At 31.9% G+C, this 20,881-nt stretch overlaps 2 protein-coding genes across 3 annotated transcripts; both read right to left on the bottom strand.

Annotated features, from left to right (window-relative positions):
- Window positions 1-2,788: 2,788 nt before the first annotated feature.
- LOC114192276 (Mitochondrial import inner membrane translocase subunit Tim17/Tim22/Tim23 family protein) lies at window positions 2,789-10,632 on the bottom strand. 2 transcript variants are annotated; one of them, XM_028081947.2, is made up of 8 exons: window positions 10,252-10,630; window positions 9,659-9,798; window positions 9,380-9,479; window positions 9,155-9,253; window positions 8,205-8,552; window positions 7,168-7,260; window positions 6,871-7,077; window positions 2,789-3,200 (listed from the first exon to the last, which is right to left on the bottom strand). In XM_028081947.2, exons 1-8 carry the CDS (start codon window positions 10,567-10,569, stop codon window positions 2,943-2,945), a joined length of 1,563 nt encoding a protein of 520 aa, XP_027937748.2. In that variant the 5' UTR covers window positions 10,570-10,630; the 3' UTR covers window positions 2,789-2,942. The 2 variants fall into 2 exon arrangements, with proteins under 2 accessions (XP_027937748.2, XP_027937749.1); XM_028081948.2 differs by lacking the exon at window positions 2,789-3,200 and adding an exon at window positions 3,211-5,162 and having other exon boundaries at window positions 10,252-10,632.
- Window positions 10,633-16,102: 5,470 nt separating this feature from the next.
- On the bottom strand, window positions 16,103-20,659 carry LOC114190703 (2-isopropylmalate synthase). Its single transcript, XM_028079683.2, has 4 exons — window positions 20,115-20,659; window positions 17,737-18,966; window positions 17,589-17,659; window positions 16,103-16,837 (listed from the first exon to the last, which is right to left on the bottom strand). The coding sequence occupies exons 1-4, from the start codon at window positions 20,559-20,561 to the stop codon at window positions 16,516-16,518; spliced, it is 2,070 nt and encodes a 689-aa protein (XP_027935484.2). The 5' UTR covers window positions 20,562-20,659; the 3' UTR covers window positions 16,103-16,515.
- Between the last annotated feature and the right edge of the window lie 222 nt (window positions 20,660-20,881).

The following is a 20,881-nucleotide window of genomic DNA, read 5'->3' as shown; positions in this document are numbered from 1 at the left end:
TAATATGTAGCTTTTCACTTATTTTTTTATTATGCCCCACTTATTTGCCTATTTTTTTCGTGAAGACAGCCATCTAGTGCAAGTACTAAGGGTTGATTTTTTTAAGTGATACATAAGAATTGCATCCATTTGGATAATATAAGAAAAAATTGATCAATAAATTTTAAAACTTTGTACGAAAACTAATACGTAGCTCTCTACTTATTTGTTTATTATGGCCCACTTATGTGCCTATTTTTTCTTGAAGGCAGCCGTCTAGTGCAATTAATAAGGGTTGATTTTTTTAACTTATAATCAATACATAAGAAGTCCATCCTTTGGATAATAAAAGAAAAAATTAATCAGTAAATTTTAAAATTTTTTACCAAAATTAATACGTAGCACTCCACTTATTTGTTTATTATGTCCCATTTATTTGTCTATTTTTTTCTTTAAGGCAGTCACCCGGGGCAAGTAATAAGGGTTGATTTTAGTAACTTATAATCAAACTTGAAATACATAAGAACTGCATCCATTTGGATAATAAAAGAAAAAATTGATCAATAAATTTTAAAACTTTGTACGAAAACTAATACGTACCTCTCCACTTATTTGTTTATTGTGCCCCACTTTTTGGCCTATTTTTTTTTTCAAGGCAGCCACCTAGTGCAAGTAATAAGGGCTGATTTTTTTAACTTATAATCAAACTTGTGATACATAAGAAGTTCATCCCTTTGGATAATAAAAGAAAATTTTGATCAATAAATTTTAAAACTTTATACCCAAACTTATACGTAGCTCTCAACTTTTTTTATTATGCCCCACATATTATTTTTTTTCTTCAAGGCAGCCACTTAGTGCAAGGAATAAGGGTTGACTTTTGTAACTTTTATCAAACTTGTGATATATAAGGAGTGCATCCCTTTGGATAATAAAAAAAAATTATCTGTAAATTTTAAAATTTTTTACGAAAATTAATAGGTAGCTCTCCACTTATTTTTTTATTAAGCCCCATTTATTTTCCTATTTTGTTCTTCAAGACAATCACCTAGTGCAAGTAATAAGGGTTGATTTTTGTAACTTATAATCAAAGAAATGCATCCCTTTGGATAATAAAAGAAAAAATTTATCAGTAAATTCCACTTATTTGTTTATTATGCATTACTTATTTGCCTATATTTTTCTTCAAGGCAGCCACCTAATGCAAGTAATAAGAGTTTATTTAAGTAACTTTTATCAAACTTGATACATAAGAAGTGCATCCCTTTGCATAATAAAAGAAAAAATTGGTTAGTAAATTTTAAAACTTTTTACGAAAACTAATACGTAATTCTCCATTTTTTTGTTTCTTATGCTCCACTTATTTGCCTATTTTTTTCTTCAAGGCAGCCCCTAGTACAAGTAATAAGAGTTAATTTTTGAAACTTATAATCAAACCTGTGATACATAAGAAGTGCTTTCCTTTGGATAATAAAAGAAAAAAATTGATCAGTAATATACGAATATTAATACGTACCTCTCCACTTATTTCTTTATTATGTCTCATTTATTTGTTTGTTTTTCTTCACGGCAGCCACCTAGGGTAAGTAATAAGAGTTGATCTTAGTAACTTATAATCAAACTTGTCATACATAAGAAGTGCATCCATTTGGATAATAAAAGAAAAAATTGATCAATAAATTTTAAAACTTTGTCGAAAACTAATACGTACCTCTCCACTTATTTGTTTATTATGCCCCACTTACTTGTCTATTCTTTTCTTCAAGGCAGCCACCTAGTGCTAGTAATAAGTGTTAATTTTTGTAGTTTATAATCAAACTAATGGTACATGGTACATAAGAAGTCAATCCCTTTGCATAATAATAAAAAAATTTATGAGCAAATGTTAAAATTTTGTAGGAAAGCTAATTCGTAGCTCTCGACTTATTTGTTTATTATGCCCCATCTATTTGCCTATTTTTTTCTTCAAGGTAGTCTCCTAGTGCAAGTAATAAGGGTTAATTTTTGTATCTTATAATCAAACTTGTGGTACATAAAAAGTACATCCTTCGTGATAATAAAAAAAATTGATCAGTAAACTTATAATCAAACTTGTGATACATAAGAAGTGCATCCCTTTGGATAATAAAAGAAAAAATTTATCCGTAAATTTTAAAACTTTTTACCAAAATTAATACATAGCTCTCCACTTATTTGTTTATTATGCCCCATTTATTTTTCTATTTTTTTTCTTCAAGACAACCACCTAGTGCAAGTAATAAGGGTTGATTTCTGTAACTTATAATCAAACTTGTGATACATAAGATATGCATCCCTTTGGATAATAAAAGAAAAAATTTATAGTAAATGTTAAAACTTTATACAAAAACTAATACGTAACTATCCACTTATTTGTTTGTTTATTATGTCATATTTATTTGTCTATCTTATTTGTCTATTTTTTTTTCTCTTCAAGTCAATATTACAATCATAATAAATACTAACAAAATAGTTTTTTGGAAACTTATAAAGATGTTAAAAAAAAAATTTAGCTGCAGCAATTTAGCATTTTAATACTTTAAAATTTTCAAATAGATAATGGAGAGTTAAAAATCCGCTCACCGCGCCACCTCAGTATCAATCAATTTGAATTGTATTATGGTCCCCTTTTATCTATCATATATGATCATGTAGATCAATTGTTCCATCAAGCACTTCACTAAAGTTGAAGACATAATTAGATCATGTTTTTTATTTATTTATTTTTGGCACACAGTTTTTTTCTTTTTTTCTTTTTTGACAATCGCACACAATTAGAAAGAGGAACACCTAAACATTAAGAGCACCTTCATTGGCAATCAATAAAAAATGGAGAACCTCTAACATAGAACTGGCTCCCAATACAAGGATAACCTATAACCTAATATAATATAAGAAACATTAGTTCAGAGACCACCCCTTTTCCCAACCAAAAAAAAACAATGTTAAAGCCCAGGAATAGATTCAAGATTGTACTTTTCGGAAGATTCAGTATCCCTCTTCTCTTGTAATGTTGGTGGCGTCATGCCATCAATAGCTTGCAGGTATGCGTAGGAAGCAGTTCTATTAAATGGTGGGCTTGGATTGCTGATTCTGCTCGCAAGGAAGCGACGGATCAGGCCCCTCAGAAATGGAGCCATGGTTTCTGGCTCGTGTTCCAAGTAATACATTATTCCTCCCATACACAGAGAAAACAAGAAAACCTGTACAAGTTGAAAGCATGAAATGAAACAATTTCTGTAGTTGTCGCAATTCCTAAACCATGAAGAACCTTAAACCCTTAAGAAAAATGAAAACAAGAATGATGAACATGATTAACTATGAAATGAAGAAGACAATAAATGAGCGGCAATGGTGGGAGGCATTGTTTTCAAACTGATCACATTCACTAACTGCATGGATATATTGAAGGTCAAAAAACATCTATCAGTAAAAACTAATTTTTTTCTCAAACAACGTACGGCTGTTACAAGAATACAAGAAAGTATTTTCGAAAAATGCTAGAAAAACAGACCAGAAAAGAGTTAACTCATTGCAATTTGAGAAATTAACAGAAAACTGGACAAGGAGATGTGATTGGTGAGTCATGTCATGTACTTCAAGAAACCTTCTTTCTCCTTGCTTGCAATCCATGGCACTTCCTTTTCTTGTTACTTCTCATAAACGTCTTCCAGTAATTGTAAAAGACTTGATTCAAAATCTGTTGATCCTCAAATCAAGACTTGCCAAGAAAAGTTTGGAAGAGTAAATTAGAAACTGTGGTCAGAGGTTCATTTGTTGAGGTTGCTCGAGTTGACCCAATTTTGTCTCCTCGAGAAGCAAAGATCAAGTAGATGAAGAAAATCATACCACTTAAGATTTTCAGCTTGTTTTCTAAGGCCATTAAGAAGGAACAAGGTACATGAAGGATATTTCATATGTCCCACAAATAGTCTTATCTCTGTAGACAACTATTTGAACTATTAACTTTCTCTCGTTACTTTGTATCTCAATACCCTAGCACAAGGAAGACAATTTTAATTGCTAAGGAGCATACTAGAATCTATAGGTTAGTGTCCAAAACAAAGGAGGTCATAAGTCATCATGCAACATCAGAATCATGGGTACTTTCCAAATATGGCTTCATCATAGAAGACTTGGGCATCCCTCATTCAACCTTATCAAATCTGTGTTCACTCCTTTGTTTACCAAAAAGTCTCTTGAGTATTTTAATTGTTATATAGCAATTGTCAAAGCATCACCGTGCATCTTATTTTATTAGTAATATAAAGAGTAATTTCTCATTTGATTTTAACTACTCTAATGTTTGAGGACCTATTTTAGAATCTATTTCTGGAATAAAACGGTATGATACTTTTATTCATGATTATACATGCCTCACATATGAAAAGTAAATGTGTTATTTCAAATCTCTGTTAATTTTCTTCATCTTGTCTAAATTCAATTTGGAAAAAAAAAAGAACTAGATTTGATAATAGCGCTGAATATGTGAATCATGAATTCTCCAAATTTTTGTCTCATAAAAGTATTATTCATGAACTAACACGTGTTAACATTCCACAACAATATGGGGTTGCAAAAAGGAAGAATTGTCATCTTCTAGAAGTAGTTAGAGCCTTCTTTTTCTACATGTACGTTCCCAAAAGCTATGAGGGAGAAGTTGGGTTAATGGTCACATACCTCATCAATAGGTTACACATTTGTGTCTTTAATGACATTATTCCTATTGAGTTTATATTCTCTTTTGTTCCCTCTTCTCGTTTCGTGTCAAGTCTATCTTGGATATTTAGATGGGCTGTTTTTGTCACTCTTATAATTCTAGTCACAGTAAATTAGATCCTAGAACACTTAAATATGTCTTTATTGGTTATCCCTCTTAACAAAAAGGGGTACAACTGTTCTATGGATATCACCTTTCACAAAACATTTTTTTTTTGCCAGCCCTCCCGTTTCAACGGGAGAAAACACTTGAAGTGAATTAGCTCTTATTCATGTAATTACTATATCTTTGCAGGATGTCCAATATCTAAGTGATGCACAATACAGTTGGCATAGAACCGGCCTACAATGAGGAAGAAGACTAATTCTTTAACAAAAAATATTAAAGGCAACAATTCACTTTGGCTTCAGTGCAAGAAAAGTTGTCTAACTCCGAGGTAAGAATCCTGAAGATAATAGTGAGGAGGAGACACGTGTTATTGAGATTTTACCCATTGCACTGAGAAAGAAAAAAATATAGTGTGCTAAATATTGCATTTCTCAATATGTTTGCAGTGATAATCTCTCAAATAAACATCAAAGATTTAATGTTGTCATTGATACCTCAAAAATTCCTACCTCAAGTCAAGAAACCATGAAAAGTGAAAACTGGACTGGACTCAACCCATGAAAGAAGATGAATGCATTACTAACCAAGCGACAAAAAGGTCGTAAAGTGCAAATGGATATTTACAGTGAAATTGGACAATAGACAAATATAAAGTCAAATTGGCTGCGAAGATTACACCAATTTGATGTGAATAATGACTTTCTTCAAGGAACTCTAGAAGAAGTATATATGGGAGATTCCTCCATGGTGATTTGAAACTCATAAGTGGAATGAATAAGGTATGTCTCTTAAATAGGTGTGGTGTGGTGATAGGCAGGGCGAGTACATTTATGTCCCCGAAGTAAAAATTTATACCCATCTTAAATGTGTATGCCATAGATGATAATCTTCTTAAATGTGGTTGGTATATGGTATGAAATTTGATATGGAGATTATACTATAATAGGCATGCCATGGATGATAATCTTCTTAAATGTGATTGGTATATGGTCATTGTGGGAAACACATTGAAAATGTTGCACACTAGTCCATTCGTTCTTAAGTTCTAGTTAATTCATGTGTGCATGATCATATTAATCATAAAAGGCTTGATTGGGTGTTGCTATGTACTGATGCTTCGTATTAATCATCAAGCTGCCATCTTTTTTTGTCACTGATGGCATTAGGTGTAGCCAAAAATCTACTTGTTTTGAATGATGTATGACTCATTATTCCAAAAATCTACATGTCTTCTCTATCTTAATATTTGGTAATTTGTGCTCTTATTATGGAAAATCTATGCTGAAAGATTTCAGCATTCTAAAAGCATTTGGCATCTCTATTAAAGTGGATCTAGTTCCTTCTGTCATACCAGTACTTTTGGCTATCTCCACCCTGTTTTTGGATGAAGTACAATATTGGTGGAGCTGCTCATGGTGCTCTTGGTCTTGCAGCCTGTGGGGACCTATTTCATGGTAGAGCTGCTGTCATTGTTGGTTGTTTCACTAACTATCTTGGTCTACAATTAGTTAATTATGCAAACTTCCTGGTGCTATCCGAGGTATTGGAATTGCAATTGAGAAAGGATGGTATAGTCTATGAATTGAAAGAGACTCTACGTTGGTAGTTCAAGCTTTCTGCCACTATCACATTGTTCTCTGGCATCTTCATAATCGGTGGCAGAATATGTTGTGTAGCTTGGGAGTATGAGATTTCATGCATCTCATATAAATAGAGAGAAACCATTGTGCAAACGAACTCTCTGCTCTGGGGATTAGACACAGACGTACATGTCATGGGATCTTATTCCAGATTTTACTGTTTGATTTCTTTCTATAGGATTAGATGAAGTCTACCAAGTCAGAGGTTTGTTTCTTGAGTGAGGTTTGTACAGTCCCTTCATTTTCTTTTATATTTTTTGTTATTTTTTATGATATTTAGGTATGCAGCAAATAATTAATATAGCTTGGTATGTCAACCTAGTCGGAATTGAAATTTATATGGTGATGGTTTTGCATTCCTTCTTTACTTAAAAAGAAATAAATAAATAAGTCAAGAGGGCATACCTCAGCATTCCTGATATTTGGAAGGAGGTGCCTGTTCACCAAGATATACCATAGAGAATCTCCTGCTCTGGGAAGAACATATAAAGCTAGCTCACCACGCTTAGCTTTTTTCTCCAGTAGCACAGATAGGGCAGATATTCCACCTGCTATCCAATATACCAGCTTGTGATCTCTTGAAAAAACTTTTCTATGTAAACATATGACTGCCTGCATAACCAGAAAGACACACAGAACATTAAAATTACATTTACCAATAAAAAATATTATAGTAACAATGAGAGCAACAACAAAATACACCTGAAAGATTCCAACGAAAGCAGACAAAAATGTCGTCGAGCGAACACCTCCGTTGATGGCAAGCCAGAAAGTACGGAAAGGAGCATCAGTGAACTGAAAAACAAACTTTCACATCAGTAAAAGAAAAATATAAAAAATTACAGAAATGTCAGCAGTAAAAGTTAAGAGTAGTAACGCTGATTGATGTAGACAGAAGTTGGTTATCTTATTCAAAGCACAAAAACAACTCTGTTAAAATTAGCAAGATTTCAGTAAAACATTTGTTTCAATCTTAAAATTAAAAAATAACACTGAAAATACAAAAAAATCAAAATGGTTAGATTGAAGAAAAGGGTGAAGAATGAAACCACAAATACAAGTAATCATCATAAGTGTTCAATTACCTATACCCTAATGAACTATTTCAAACTGCGGGAACTGAGACACCTCGACAAGTGCACTATATTAGGATAAAGATAAGGAGCCTATGCTTAAGAAATCCTCAATAGGAAACTGGAAATCAGTACTGAACTTTGAAAAATTCTTCATTTAACTATTCTCATGTACTAAATTGCATGAAAAGGAAAAAATAACAATTTCAAACTTGAATGTCCACTACGTGTTACTTTAAATTAAAACAAGAATGGCAGTAAGTAGCTAAGTTGTAGCATAAAGTTAAGAGTAAATAGTGTTATGCACTGACCAATCACAAAATGTCATATAGGTTATATGGTCAAGTTCGTTGACTCTTACAATAACAATAGCTTAAAAGTCATACATAACTGTGTGCTTTACACTGACAATGCATAAAAATTTAAAATTTAAAGTTTTGTAAGCCAGCAAAATAAAAAAGGGAACCTAACCACCGGCAATTTACTAGCTGTGTTTTCCTTTCAGTGCCTTAGAAAGGACACTTGCCACAAACACTTCCAAATTATGCATAACAGTTCTCTTTACAAAGAAAAAAAAAAAGAAAAAAAAAAACCTATTTTCTTGATAAATTATGCAAGTATATGATTTGCCGATATACTAACAGAAATAATTTAGTAAGAAAATACCTTCTGTAGGTGCAGAACAACAAAAGGCACAAAGGTCAAAGAGAAGTAAAGCGGGAATGTTTTCTTAAACGTTGTTGAAGTTGCCTTTACTTGATGGGCTAAACAAGAATTTGTTTCAGGATGAATGATGGAACATGGAATAATGGAGGGAAATCCTTCCAACTTTACATAGTCAGACCTTCCTACATGAGATAAGTAGGTATGTAGTGAAGTAACATCAACTGGATGACCTCTACAACTATCCCTCACAGCCTTGTACACAGGCTCTGCAACTGGCCCAGTATTCTGAATAAAGTCTTGATAGGATTTTGGCAAGCTCTCTGGACGCATAACAAAGGCATACATAACCTGAAATATTTTTTTAATTGTAAAATTAATAAAAGTAATTTCATGAAACATGACAAAAGATGAGATGCTATAGACAACAATTTTAAGGTTTACATTACATGAAAGCAATAATGACAAATATTTTACAGATAATTGAGGAACTCATCAAGCATCTCCCAAGAAACAATCAAGTATAAGATATTAACTACTCGTTATACAAGGTAATTTACTTAACATTTTGAGCATAAGAGGAATCAGCTACATGGGCTATATTAAGACAAATACAGAATAAACATTCCCACAAGGCGTCTCCCAGCTAATTATAAGAAAGTGCTAAATGATAGAAACGTGTTATTGTGAAATGACTTGTGAGAAAAGTAAAAAGTGTTGTATTTTGTCCAACAACTATTCATTTTTTTCTCTCCCCAGGATTGGCTATGTATGAAGCTTTGTAACAATAAAAGCTTTTTCATCAAATAACATTCTTGCTCATATCTATAAAAATGCTTCACGCTAGTTTTATTGTAATTTTACCAATATCAATTATCAGACACACATAAAGATTACAAAGTGATAGTTAACAGTAAACCCTAGCCCAAAAATTCAGAGTGAGGATTAAATACCTGTGCACAAGCAATAGCAAACAGCAATGAATCTCCATGCCTCCAATGACTCCCCCAAAGGTGAAACTTGTTCTTAGACTTTGCAGAGTTATAAGCACACTAGTATATAAGAATATGCATTAGCCTGGCATATGCAAATCGTTTACAAAAGGCTAAAAATGCATTAAATACATCCACGTAAGTCAGATTGCTCAGAAATCATTTCGGGGATACACTTTAGAATACCTGGGCCAGCCTAGCCAACAGGTACAAAGCCAGTGTACGTCTCCTATTTGAATCATTCAACGCCAAAATTGAGAAACCAGCTACTGAACCTGCTAAAATGCTGCACCATCATCGCCCTAAACAAAGTCATAAATAAGCAACAGGTGCAAACACAAACAGCATAAAACAATATCCAAGTATTTTAAATATAGATGAACAAAAATTTTAAAAATAAAATAAATCATTCAAGTAGAAAAGCCAGAAAAATAAATCAAGGAAGTGGTTCGACTTGCAACTTACGCATTAAGTGGTGTCTCTTTCTTTCTCAATTTACGCAACAAACATCTAAGAGCATGATAAGATCCAGTGAAACCACCAAAAAGTAAACCAATTCGGCATGCTTCTTCCCTTACTATTAGATCTTTCTCTGAAACAAGTTGCTGGAAACAACAAAAAACAACATCCATAACCTCACATATTCTTCACTAGTACAAACACCGAAATACTAACATCTACAACAATACTGTCAATACTTCCACGCAATATACATATTACCTAACAACAACTTAAAGCTACACAGTTCCACTCAAGAATATTAGCTACAAAAGAATTGAACCGAACTGAATAACATATGCTGGATCAATTTCAATAAAATATATTAAAATAAAGTATATGAAATCGCAATTGCTTTAAATTCCACTTTAAGCTACTCCAAAACGCTGATTCTGTTACTTTCTGCTCATTCCGATCAAAACACGACTAAAGTTTAAGAGAAAATGTTTCAGATAAACAAACAAACCTCAAATCTGACACGAGGAGGAGATTTTATTCGAGTAAAAAATCAATGTTGTTATAGAAGGCAAATTCGGAACCCTAATTTGATTTGAACTAACCTTGAGATCGAGGAGAGAGGAGTAGGACTGCCTCCGAACGAGCTTGAAGGCGCGGAGAAGTATACCAATGCCGACTCTGACGCCATAGGAGAGAAGGAAGGTCTGACAGAGGTTGCCAATGGCGTGAGCGACGCATGATTCGTCGGGGCCATGATCGCAGGGAGGCGATTCCACGCGGAGGTGGTGCTGAGCATGAGCGGCGGCCCGGCGCTGCCGCCGCTGGAGCTCCTCGATGGCGTCACGGAGGCGCTCCTCCGCTTCGCGTAGTCGGCGCTCGGCGTCGGAATTATCGGACGGCGGAGGCGATGATGGTGCCATGGGATTGGAATAGAGTTACAGCCCCACCATTCTTTGGTTTGAAAACCGATCACTCATTCATTCCTTTATTAATTGCTCTGTTCTCAGTTTACTTTCTAATTCCAAGTTAAACATACTTTTTAATAATAATAATAATAATAATAATAAGTTTATTATAGGTTAAATTGTCTGAATTATTTGGAAAAAAAATAATTAATTATTAATATTAAATTATTGTAATTAGATTACTGATTTTCTACGGATTTTATAATTGAATCTTTTAATGACAATTAAAATTGTTAGAAATATTGAATTTGGGATTCTAGAAAAAACATAATTACAAATTAATGTAAAAACTAATTAAAATTTTCAATTAAGGAACCTATTAAAGACTTTAACAGTAACTATTTAATAACGAAATTAAAATAGAAGCTCTCCAAAATCAAGAGGAGACGTTAAACTCGTGTATTTCCGTTTTTCAACACTTTCTTCGTGAGAGTCTGACGTGGAACATTTTGTCTTGGTGCATGATCGTTGTATGTGTGAGAAAAAACAAAAAGAAAAGTTCATGATATGGGTATGTAAAACAGACAAGTGAGATATTACTAAATCATTTCAAAGTATTATTTTTAATAGTTTCCAATGGACGCTATTTAATTATTTTCTAAAATTTATATGGATATTTTTATGTATAAATAATGTATTTCTATTATATTATAAGTGTCTATTAATTGTCGTTTTCTCAGTTTATTACTTTAAAAAAATCATATTTTTCATATTTTTTTAAGTGCATTATAGTGTGTGATTTCTTAAAAACGTGGCAACCATGTTATTATTGTTGCATAATTAAAAACAATCATATCAGAGAGTAGTTCTTGTTTGAAACTATATGTGTTTGAATGATGTAACATACTAACATGGGTGATGGAAGCAGTTCTGATTTTCTCATTGGTAATATCAATATGAGTAAGTTATTGACAAAGCAGTTTATTCTTCAAAAAAAAAAAATAGATAGGTAAAAAGAAATTTTTTCAATTATGAAAGTAACGGGAGTGTATTTAGTGTAAAAGAACACATTTGTGTAATTCGCGTTTAGAAGTTTGGTTGTACATTTGTAAAGATTGAGTTTTTAGAAATAAAAGTTTTAGCTAACATTTTTTAGTTCAGGTGAAGCTTGAAATTGAAATGTTTATGAATAGTGAAGGTGGGATGAAGGTGTATCGGTGATGATTTCTTCTACAAAATATGATCATCTTAGGTATGTTTAGTTAGATTACACATAGGAATATAGAGCACTTGTTTTGAATATTATTTTGTACGTTCTTATTTCAAATTTTGGTAGAGTGGAATTGATGTTTGGTATATAGACAATGGTATTTTGATATCAGAATACTCTTTTACATCTATTTGACAGTATTTTTTATTATTATTAATTTTTTAGAAATACAAAAGTTAATTTTGTTAAAATTATTTTATTTTTATAAAAGTTGTTAGATAACATTTTTCAGAATTTAATAGAGTGAAATGGACATAGACAATATAAAACAAAAGGCATGAAGTAGTGAATATGATAAAGATAGTCATCAAAGATAATCAACCAACAATAAACATGTTTGTGTTGAACTTGATTAATGTATCTATGAAAAGAATGTAATGATTACTTACCTAATGCATTTTAGAGTAGGAGTTATTTCAGGCTTGTTAAATTCCAATAAAAGAAATAAAGAACATAGATCGAATAAAAGTCCAATCAAGAAGGTAAAATAGACATATTTTGTTGTCACAGATATTGTCTGCAAAAGACATTAAGAATAAGATATTTAATAGTGATTATTTAGATGAAGTTGTTCTTGATAAGACATCTAAAAATAAGGATAATGAGGTATAATTTGGGATTAGAGTTTTATTCTATCAAATAATTAAAAGATTATATATTGAGGTAAAATTTTTGGACCTTAAAAAGGTTAGACTTTGAGATTCATTAATTTGGAGATTAGATCGTTGGGACAAAGAAGGAATTTGAAATTAGTCAATAATGTCATAATTTTATAATTACCATAAATAGAAATTCTTGCAAAAAATAACTTTTAGGTTTACTTGGCCTTATAGGTAAATATTGTAATATAGGATCGTCTTAGATTTTGAGTGAATTTAGGTTTTGAATAAAAGTGAATATGAACCCTATAACGAATGGAAGAAGAATGAAAGACGTTGATTTGGGAGTTTGCGAAACGGGAGGAAAACACACTAATTAAAAAAGATTCCAAGATAAGTGAGGAAGATCCAGCATTTTGGATATGAGATTCAAATATAAGGACTAGTGGTTTCAAGCCTCGAGACTTATAGAAAACTCAATTTTTCATATAACTCAAATATAAAGTGTTTCACAAGGACTTATATATTGTGGACCAAAACACCAAAAAGTTCAACATGACTAACGGTCTGATAAGACTCAAACATAAACATTACAAAACTTACAAAAAGGAATTAATATTTTATGATCCAAATCTAATCTGAGATGTCTTTGAATTTTATCAACTCTTCCCGAACTCTAACTTTCTATGGTGGTCCTAACCAAGACTCCATCATATTGATTACTCTCTAATTTAAAAAATTGAATTTTATGAATTATGTTGACAAATGTTATCCAAAAGATGTAGTTATAGACATAGAGTAACAACAATGAACGGATAAAATATTTAGTTAATCACATATTTTAATGAGATTTAGCTATCAAAAAATAGAAGTGAACTTGGAGGCCTAAAGAAAATCAAGAGAAGAGTGTAGTTAAAGATTATAATAAGACAAAATGTAGAAGAGACATTGAAAAATATAGGTGCAAAAATATGAAAATGAGGGACATAATAATACGACATGTAAACACATACTACCACTAAAATGAGAATTTTGTTACACAAATATAATATTTTCAATTGATATCATAGTAAATAAATAATGCATATATTATCTTTTAGGACGTCGATTTAATCTTTAAATATTTGAGGTATTACCAATTTAGTTTTAAGAAAATAATAATAATTTACTTTCTAAGTAGGTGAAGTAAATAAATTAAACCATAATATAATAATTTAATAATAAAATATTGTTTTATTTATGGTTAACTTGATTTTTAAAATATATTTGAATGTAAAAATAGTTTTATAAAATTTAATATTAAGATACTATTGTAGAACTTCAATATTAGAATACATAGTTTATTCTCTTATGAACTAAGAGGATTTAAATGTATTTTCTATAAAATTAACTTGTAAAGTAAATATTTCTTCTTCTTCCATGGACTAAAGGATTTAAATGCATTTGTTATAGAATTAATTTTTCAATGTCTTTTATGAACGAGACGATTAACTTATTTAGTGATATATAGTTCTTATTATTCTAATGGTTGACCACATGTATCATAGTCTAATGATGTTTCACTTCTAACTACACATCAATCTTTTGTATGGTTATGTGCATAGAGGAGAGAAATGTGTTAAAAAAACGTACTAAATCATTTTGTTTTCAACGAAATGGTGAAAGCGCGATTTATAAAAATAAAGAGCAACTTTCTATACAAAATTCAAGAAATTTGTGATGAAAAGTAAACAAATGAATTATTTTATTAATATGTAAATTACATAATAATCAAGATAAAACAAATAATTAATTATATCATAAATGTTTTATTAATAATATGTATTTATGTGATATATTACCTTGTTAGGAAGATATAATCATTTACCTAAAAAACATATAATTCATTTTGGGAATTTAAAAATATAATTTATTATATAGTAAGCATTTATAGAACTTTCGTGTTTTATCTATTAAGATAATAAATAAATTTATTTCATTTTCTACTTGGTTTTATCTTCTTTTTTATAATTTAAGCAATCTTAATTTCACTTTTTTCTTTTATTTTACTTTCTCACTTTTAATAATTTCATCTGAATAAATAAGGTTGGTTTTGCATTTCCTTTTATATTTATATCCAAGTGATTAATGAATGATTGATAGGTTTTATGTCACAATGTTTGAAAAAATAAAATAATATCAACTAGTCCTCCAATCATGTATCCTTATCCCAAGTCTCTTAAGTCATTGAATAATTTATTACCTTGTTTGAGTATTTATATTATTACTTCTGGAATCGTGCAAAAGTAACTATTATGTAAACATAAAACTCATTTTTCCATTGACTAATTCTTCCTAAATCTTTTCGACTCAATTTCAAACCAATTTATATTACCAGAACTTAAAATAACTCAAAATAAATTATAATACCCGCTTCTTATCTCACTTTTTAATTTAGGGTTAAATATTTTTGATTCTTTAATTTTTAATAAAAATTAGAATTGGTCTTTTTTTAAAATTTTAAATCTAATTTAGTCTCTTATCTCTAAAATTACATGAATTTAGTCTTTTAAATAAAATTTTTATAAGTTTATTTGACGTTTCAAATGTATTTCTCAACTAATATTGAAGCGAATATGTATCAAATGGTATAAACAAAAATATTATAATGAAATGGTCCAAAATTTTCAAAAGAAATTAATTTCAATTTTAACCTTTAATTTAATATGGTATGTTGCCTACAATCCGTGTATGGTTTGAACATTTTCAAACGGTTATCTAACGAATGATATGAAGGGATGTTGATAGTTCTTTCTTTGTTATTTCGTCATCCTCTCAAAGGATATATCTATTTTATTATACATGTAAATAGCATTGTTATAATATATTAGAGGTAGTGATAGCGAGGGTAATGTATAACTAAAACAATGTCTTGTTCAAAAGTTTCAAACAAAAGATCTTATAAACTTGAGGTATTTTTCTTAGTATTAAAGTGACACAGTCTAATAATGGTTTGTTATATTGAAAGAAACAATGCTCTTGACAAGAAAAAGAAAAAAATAAATGTTAAGCTTCTCGACTCGACACACCAATGGATTCAAGTGTCAAACTTATACATGACTAAGGAGAACCTTTCTCTCTGATCCTGAGAGATACCAAAGGTTAGTGGATAAATTAAATTATCTCATTGTGACTTACTTTTGCAGTGAATATAATAAGACAATTTTTAAACTCTCATTATCAATGTCATTAGGATGGAGTCGAATAGATCCTAAAATTTATTAAAATGGTTGCTAGAAAATGCCTCATTTATGAAGATCATAAGAATATTCAAATTATTAGTTATATTTATTGTAACTAAGTAAGGTCACCAAATAATAAACATTCCAAATCAAGATATTGTATTTTTGTTAGAGTTAATTTAAAATGTTGAAAAAATAACAAATAAAATGTTATGGTAAGATCAAATGAAAAAACACAATACTCAACAATAGCATAGTGTTGGTTCATATGTGACTAGGAAACTCCTCAAAGAGTTTAAATTTTAAAAAAAAAAATTACAAAAAAACAAATATACCTTGTATATGACAACCAAACAGCATTACATATTACTTCTAATCATATCTATTATAATTTCATAAAAGAGAAAGTAAAGTATGATGACTTTATCATTAGATTTGTCATCTTTTACATAAATACACACATTTAGATACGGAAGTTCCATTTCAATGTTTTTCTCTTACATTAGTTTAACGAACATTATATTTATGAATAGATCTATCATCGTCTCGCTAGCATAAATTTTTTAGCTCGTGTTAAGCTGCTTCTCATGAACAGTGCCTATATTTAGGATCAGCTCACAGTTATATAGAAAGGGTAGGCTAGTTGTTCGCCGCTTTCTCCTCAGCTTCAACTCTCCTTTTAATTCCCAGTGGATGTGTTGGTGTTCCGAAGTTTGGTCGTGAAAAATGGAAAATACTCTGTTGGCTACCGAACCCACTGAATAAACCTAAATATAAATCCATGTACAAAAATATGGCCAAGAATGAAGAGGCCAAAAAAATAAGTTATTCATTTACATGTACACGGGGCAAAGGTCATGGTTTAGATCTATCATCTCCGATGCTTTACAAACATTCCATTTTTCCGTCGTTTCAAAGACTGGCCATTTTTTTTAAACTGAAAACACTTCCGGAATGTTTTCTTCTTAGTCTTCCCTAATTCTAGTTTTTTCTGATACCTACGATCTCTATATATTTCGCGCCTATTCAACCACTTGGAATAATTTTTCCCAGTCCTGCACTCAAGGAAATCTGCAAGTTCATCATAATCGGATAACTTTTTGGGGTTTCCTAATATGCAATTAAGAAACATTTCCCCATCGCAGGTTTTCTCTGTTCCATTCTCGTCGTTACAGGAGGTGAAGGAATCCGTACTGAAAAATACAGGATGGTTCAGAAAAAGCACAAAAAAGGACAACTTAATCACGCAAAACATGTCCACTTCATCACAAAATTTGAGGAAATATAAGATATTTGCCACTTTATTTCAGTGGAGCTTATGAATCCATTGCATAATCATCATTGTTTGGGGGTCTGAGAAAAAGTTCATGGGAAGATAAGAAGGGAAGGTTGCCATGTTCTTGAGCAAAGAATGAAGGATAACACAAAGCAAAGAATGAAGGATAACACAAAGCAAAGAATGTTTGTTACAATATTTGGGTGGGAAAAAAATGCATGAATAAAATAACACAATAATAGTTCATGCAATCTAAATATCAGAAGTGGAACCAATATTAAATTAAACTACATGGAATCCCTCGAACTCTGTACCATTAATGCACTAAACTAAATGAAGTCCCTCAAGATCTAAATATTCCCCAAAATTCCAAGATAAAAGAATATGTAGTATAATCTAGTCAAATAAAGGGTAATACTTCAAGCTTTCAAAGAGTCCATAACTAGGACAGAAGACAACTGCTCCTTAACAATAACAGAAAAATTAGTGGGCCTCTAACTATGACGCTACAGAGTGTTTTTTTCTTGGGCATTACAATGAATTGAAGTTATGATGGCTACTCAAGCACCCATTAAGCAAGCCTCAAATTACATGCTTGAATAGAGAAATTGAGAATCTGTAAAGACAACACCATGTAAAGCCTAGAAAGACATAGATACGATACGTACCTCAAAGTACATGATTGAATTCTACGAAACTCTGCTACAACTTTATAGACAGATTGCTTATCTCTTGCACCCTGCAAAATTTACCAACAATTTAGAGTGAAATATAAACTAAATTCAAGTTCATGAGAACCAAAGACACACAATTCACCTTTCCACTCTTATCACATGAAATTTCGGACAAGCAAGGTGGTAATGACAAACCCTTCAATGATCCCAAAGCATGTAAATCCCCCTCTTCAAAAACAAACAGATACATCAATGCCATAAGTACGGATATACACCCCTTTGCCAGCAATTCAAGTCCATTGTTAAAACTTAAAGATAGCAAGCCTATGAAGTGCACGAGCAATGCCTCAGAGACTTTGCGATTTGATTTCTGAATTTTCATCTCATCATACAAGAAACTTTGAATTGGTAAACAGATCTTAAACTGTTGAAAATGGTCAATGATGCTGATCAAGAAATCATACTTCTCACGCACAGTGGCACTTTTCATGGTTTTCAAACAATCTGAATCACCACTATTACGTAGATACTTAATTGCTTGAAGCAATGAAACACTCATCAGCTTCATTATGGATCCAAGAAGAGATATATCTTGCGCACTAATGTTTTCCTTTATATTGTATACTGCATCTCCAGCGGCCTCTTGAGAGAAGGCTTGATGGATTAGGCAACTTAAGATTGAGGTAATCCCTTCCCTTAATGAATCATCAAATAGGTACTGTCTCTCCTTCATAAATGCAATATACTCGGCCAAAAGATCCCTTTTTGTTTTCGAAAACAATTTGCATTGATAAGAATCGCATGAATCATCTGATTTTGATAAGACTTTATTTAATCTGCTTCTGGTGCCATGCTGAATATAAGATTCAAATTTTAGCTGACCTTTGTCAAGAAGGTGTGAGTCGGAGCATTTCAATTCAACACGAAAGCCATCTATTTGCAAACTAGACACGTGTGTAGAGTACAAGATAACAGATTTTTGCAGTGCTATTAGGTTGAAATTGGCTAAAAGCTCTGAAGATAAGCCAGAACAAATGGCTTCAGAAACCATTGAAACTATGTGTGCCTGGAACATCTTTGGTGCAGCGAGCACAACAGGGTCATGCAACAACACAATGGAGGGCGCAATGCTAAGTTCAGAACATCTGAAATCCTTATCACAACGTAAAAATAATCTAACTGTGAAATCCTCAACTGCTTTCTCATCAGAAACTGACAGGATGAAATGAGAAGATAACACCTCCAGGACAATGGCAATATCACCTTGGTTGAAATGACAAACGAAAAGCTTTTCATGGATAGAAGATACTGAATCAGCCATCATAAGATACCTTCTCAATGGCTGGTGTCTTAAAAGTTCATCTGCAAATACCTGAGATAACATGTTCAAGTTTAGATTAATAGAACTCCAGTAAGAATCCTATACAAATTTCTATGTGGCAGATGTTTAAAATGCACAAAACTAGAGGGACAAGCTTTGGCACAGCGGTAGACTGTTGCCTGGTGACCTGAAATTTACAAGTTCAAATCCTGGAACAATCTCCCTGACCACAATAGGTGTAACAATCATTAATAATTAATAATTTAATATCACTATCACATAGACTTTTGGTCCCATACAAACTGGAACTAAAAACTTAAATTAGCTGATGAAACAAAAGCTACTTTTTTCCATTTACTGGTTTCCTCCACTTTATTTTATTTCCAGAAACCAGATGGTTTTACCATAAAACTAAAAGCAGAACCCATTGCCCGCCCATTGCCACATTATAGCTGTCCATCGAGGTTACACGTGGGCAGCAGATTGAAAATTTGGGGACAAAAATAAATGGTGTATGTGGAATCCAAAGTGGAAAACACATACATACAAGAAATGAGGAGGATAGAAACAATTGCATTATATAGAGAAAATGAAACAGTTTTCTTGGGCTCCAAACTGACTTGGTCATGTCAGAGGCAATATAATAATGGTTATTTGTCAAACTCGAACCAACTAGAAGTTATTCAGATTAAAAAGGAAAACTTTACTTCAAGCAGCTTAAGAAAAAAATGTTTAGCACAGTCTAACACCATTGTTAGATCCACACAAAAAATATTTACTTTACGCAGCTTCTGAAAAAAATGTTTATCACACGACCCAACAGCATTGTCTTCATAAAATAAAAATGAATCTACCATCTACTCTAAGTTAGACAGCTTTCTCAGCAAAAATATCCAAAAGCTTAAGTAAAACGATAAATTCTAATTACGAAATAAGTACAACCCATTCTACCTTCTTATTTTGTACTACAGTAAGCACTTAAGAAGAAGTATTTTCAAACAGGTTCTAAATATACAAGAAAATGATAACAGAATTATAGATTTAAAAACTAAACAGACAAAAACCTTTTAAAACAAAAGCTACATCCAATTAGGAACCAAATCCAAAATCATATAAGATAACATTAACCCGTTAATTGGAGCATACAGCTGCAGAACACACGTATATTACAATATGAACTATATCAACACGAAACCCACCTCAAGCAGCGCGCGCAGAAACGGACGACAAGAATCATCGAGGTCCAAGTCCTCGTCGGTGAGGAAGTTGCGAAAGCGCACGCCGCGATGTTCGGAGACATGGAAAGAGAGGAAGGAATTGAGAATGCGAAGAAGAGAGCGGCCCTTGAGAAGGAAGAACTTCTGGTCGGAGTGCGGGAGCGTCAGGAGAAGAAGACAGCAGCGCAGAATGAGAGAAAGTTCTTCAACAATTGGCCACAGCCCCGAATGCGGAGGCGGAAGGGACCGAGAGAGAAGGTCATGGCGGTGGCACAAAGGAAGAGCGGAGAAGAATCGGCGGAAGATGGAGTGGAGTTGGTCGAAGAGGGTTTCGCAGACACCGCAATGGTCTTTGCCTTCGAAAATTGGATCTGGAACGGTGGCGTTGGAGAGTGTTTGGTACAGTTTAACGTATTTTGCGTCGTCCATTAGGGTTCCATAGCATCGGATCTGTCTGTGACTGAAGGCGGGAAAGAGAAGATGCAACACAAGCTTTCAAATTTCACAGTAATTTTTTCTTCTTCTTTTTTATGGACTGAATATTCTTTAGTACATGGACATTCAAATTCATATTACAATCCAAACTGCTTTATTTCTAATTTTTCTATAACCTTTTTAAAATTCATTTTATCATTAGTTTGATATTTATTATAAATATTTACTCTTAGGTCGAAAAAATAATTAAATTCACCTATTTTTTTTAACTCCAGAACTAATTCACTAACTAAAATTGAGTTTTATAAAAGTAA

This window comes from Vigna unguiculata, chromosome 7 (assembly GCF_037176805.1).
Source record: "Vigna unguiculata cultivar grain cowpea cultivar isolate G323 ecotype 2 chromosome 7, ASM3717680v1, whole genome shotgun sequence".
In the NCBI taxonomy this organism is placed as follows: Eukaryota; Viridiplantae; Streptophyta; class Magnoliopsida; order Fabales; family Fabaceae; genus Vigna; species Vigna unguiculata.
Note: the sequence above shows the minus strand (reverse complement) of the source record. Positions and strands in the feature narration are given on the sequence as shown.

What these genes read in the sequence shown, in the direction of transcription:
- LOC114192276 (XM_028081947.2), bottom strand. Translation starts at nt 10,569, where the DNA reads ATGGCACCATCATCGCCTCCGCCGTCCGATAATTCCGACGCCGAGCGC. An exon ending in CCTCTCTCCTCGATCTCAAG is followed by an intron (nt 9,799 to 10,251) that starts GTTAGTTCAAAT and finishes TGTTGTTTCCAG; the next exon opens with CAACTTGTTTCAGAGAAAGA. An exon ending in TTGTTCTGCACCTACAGAAG is followed by an intron (nt 7,261 to 8,204) that starts GTATTTTCTTAC and finishes TTTGTTTTTCAG; the next exon opens with TTCACTGATGCTCCTTTCCG.
- LOC114190703 (XM_028079683.2), bottom strand. Translation starts at nt 20,561, where the DNA reads ATGGACGACGCAAAATACGTTAAACTGTACCAAACACTCTCCAACGCC. An exon ending in TTCTGCGCGCGCTGCTTGAG is followed by an intron (nt 18,967 to 20,114) that starts GTGGGTTTCGTG and finishes ATGTTATCTCAG; the next exon opens with GTATTTGCAGATGAACTTTT. An exon ending in ATTCAATCATGTACTTTGAG is followed by an intron (nt 16,838 to 17,588) that starts GTACGTATCGTA and finishes TGTATTTTTCAG; the next exon opens with TACGGATTCCTTCACCTCCT.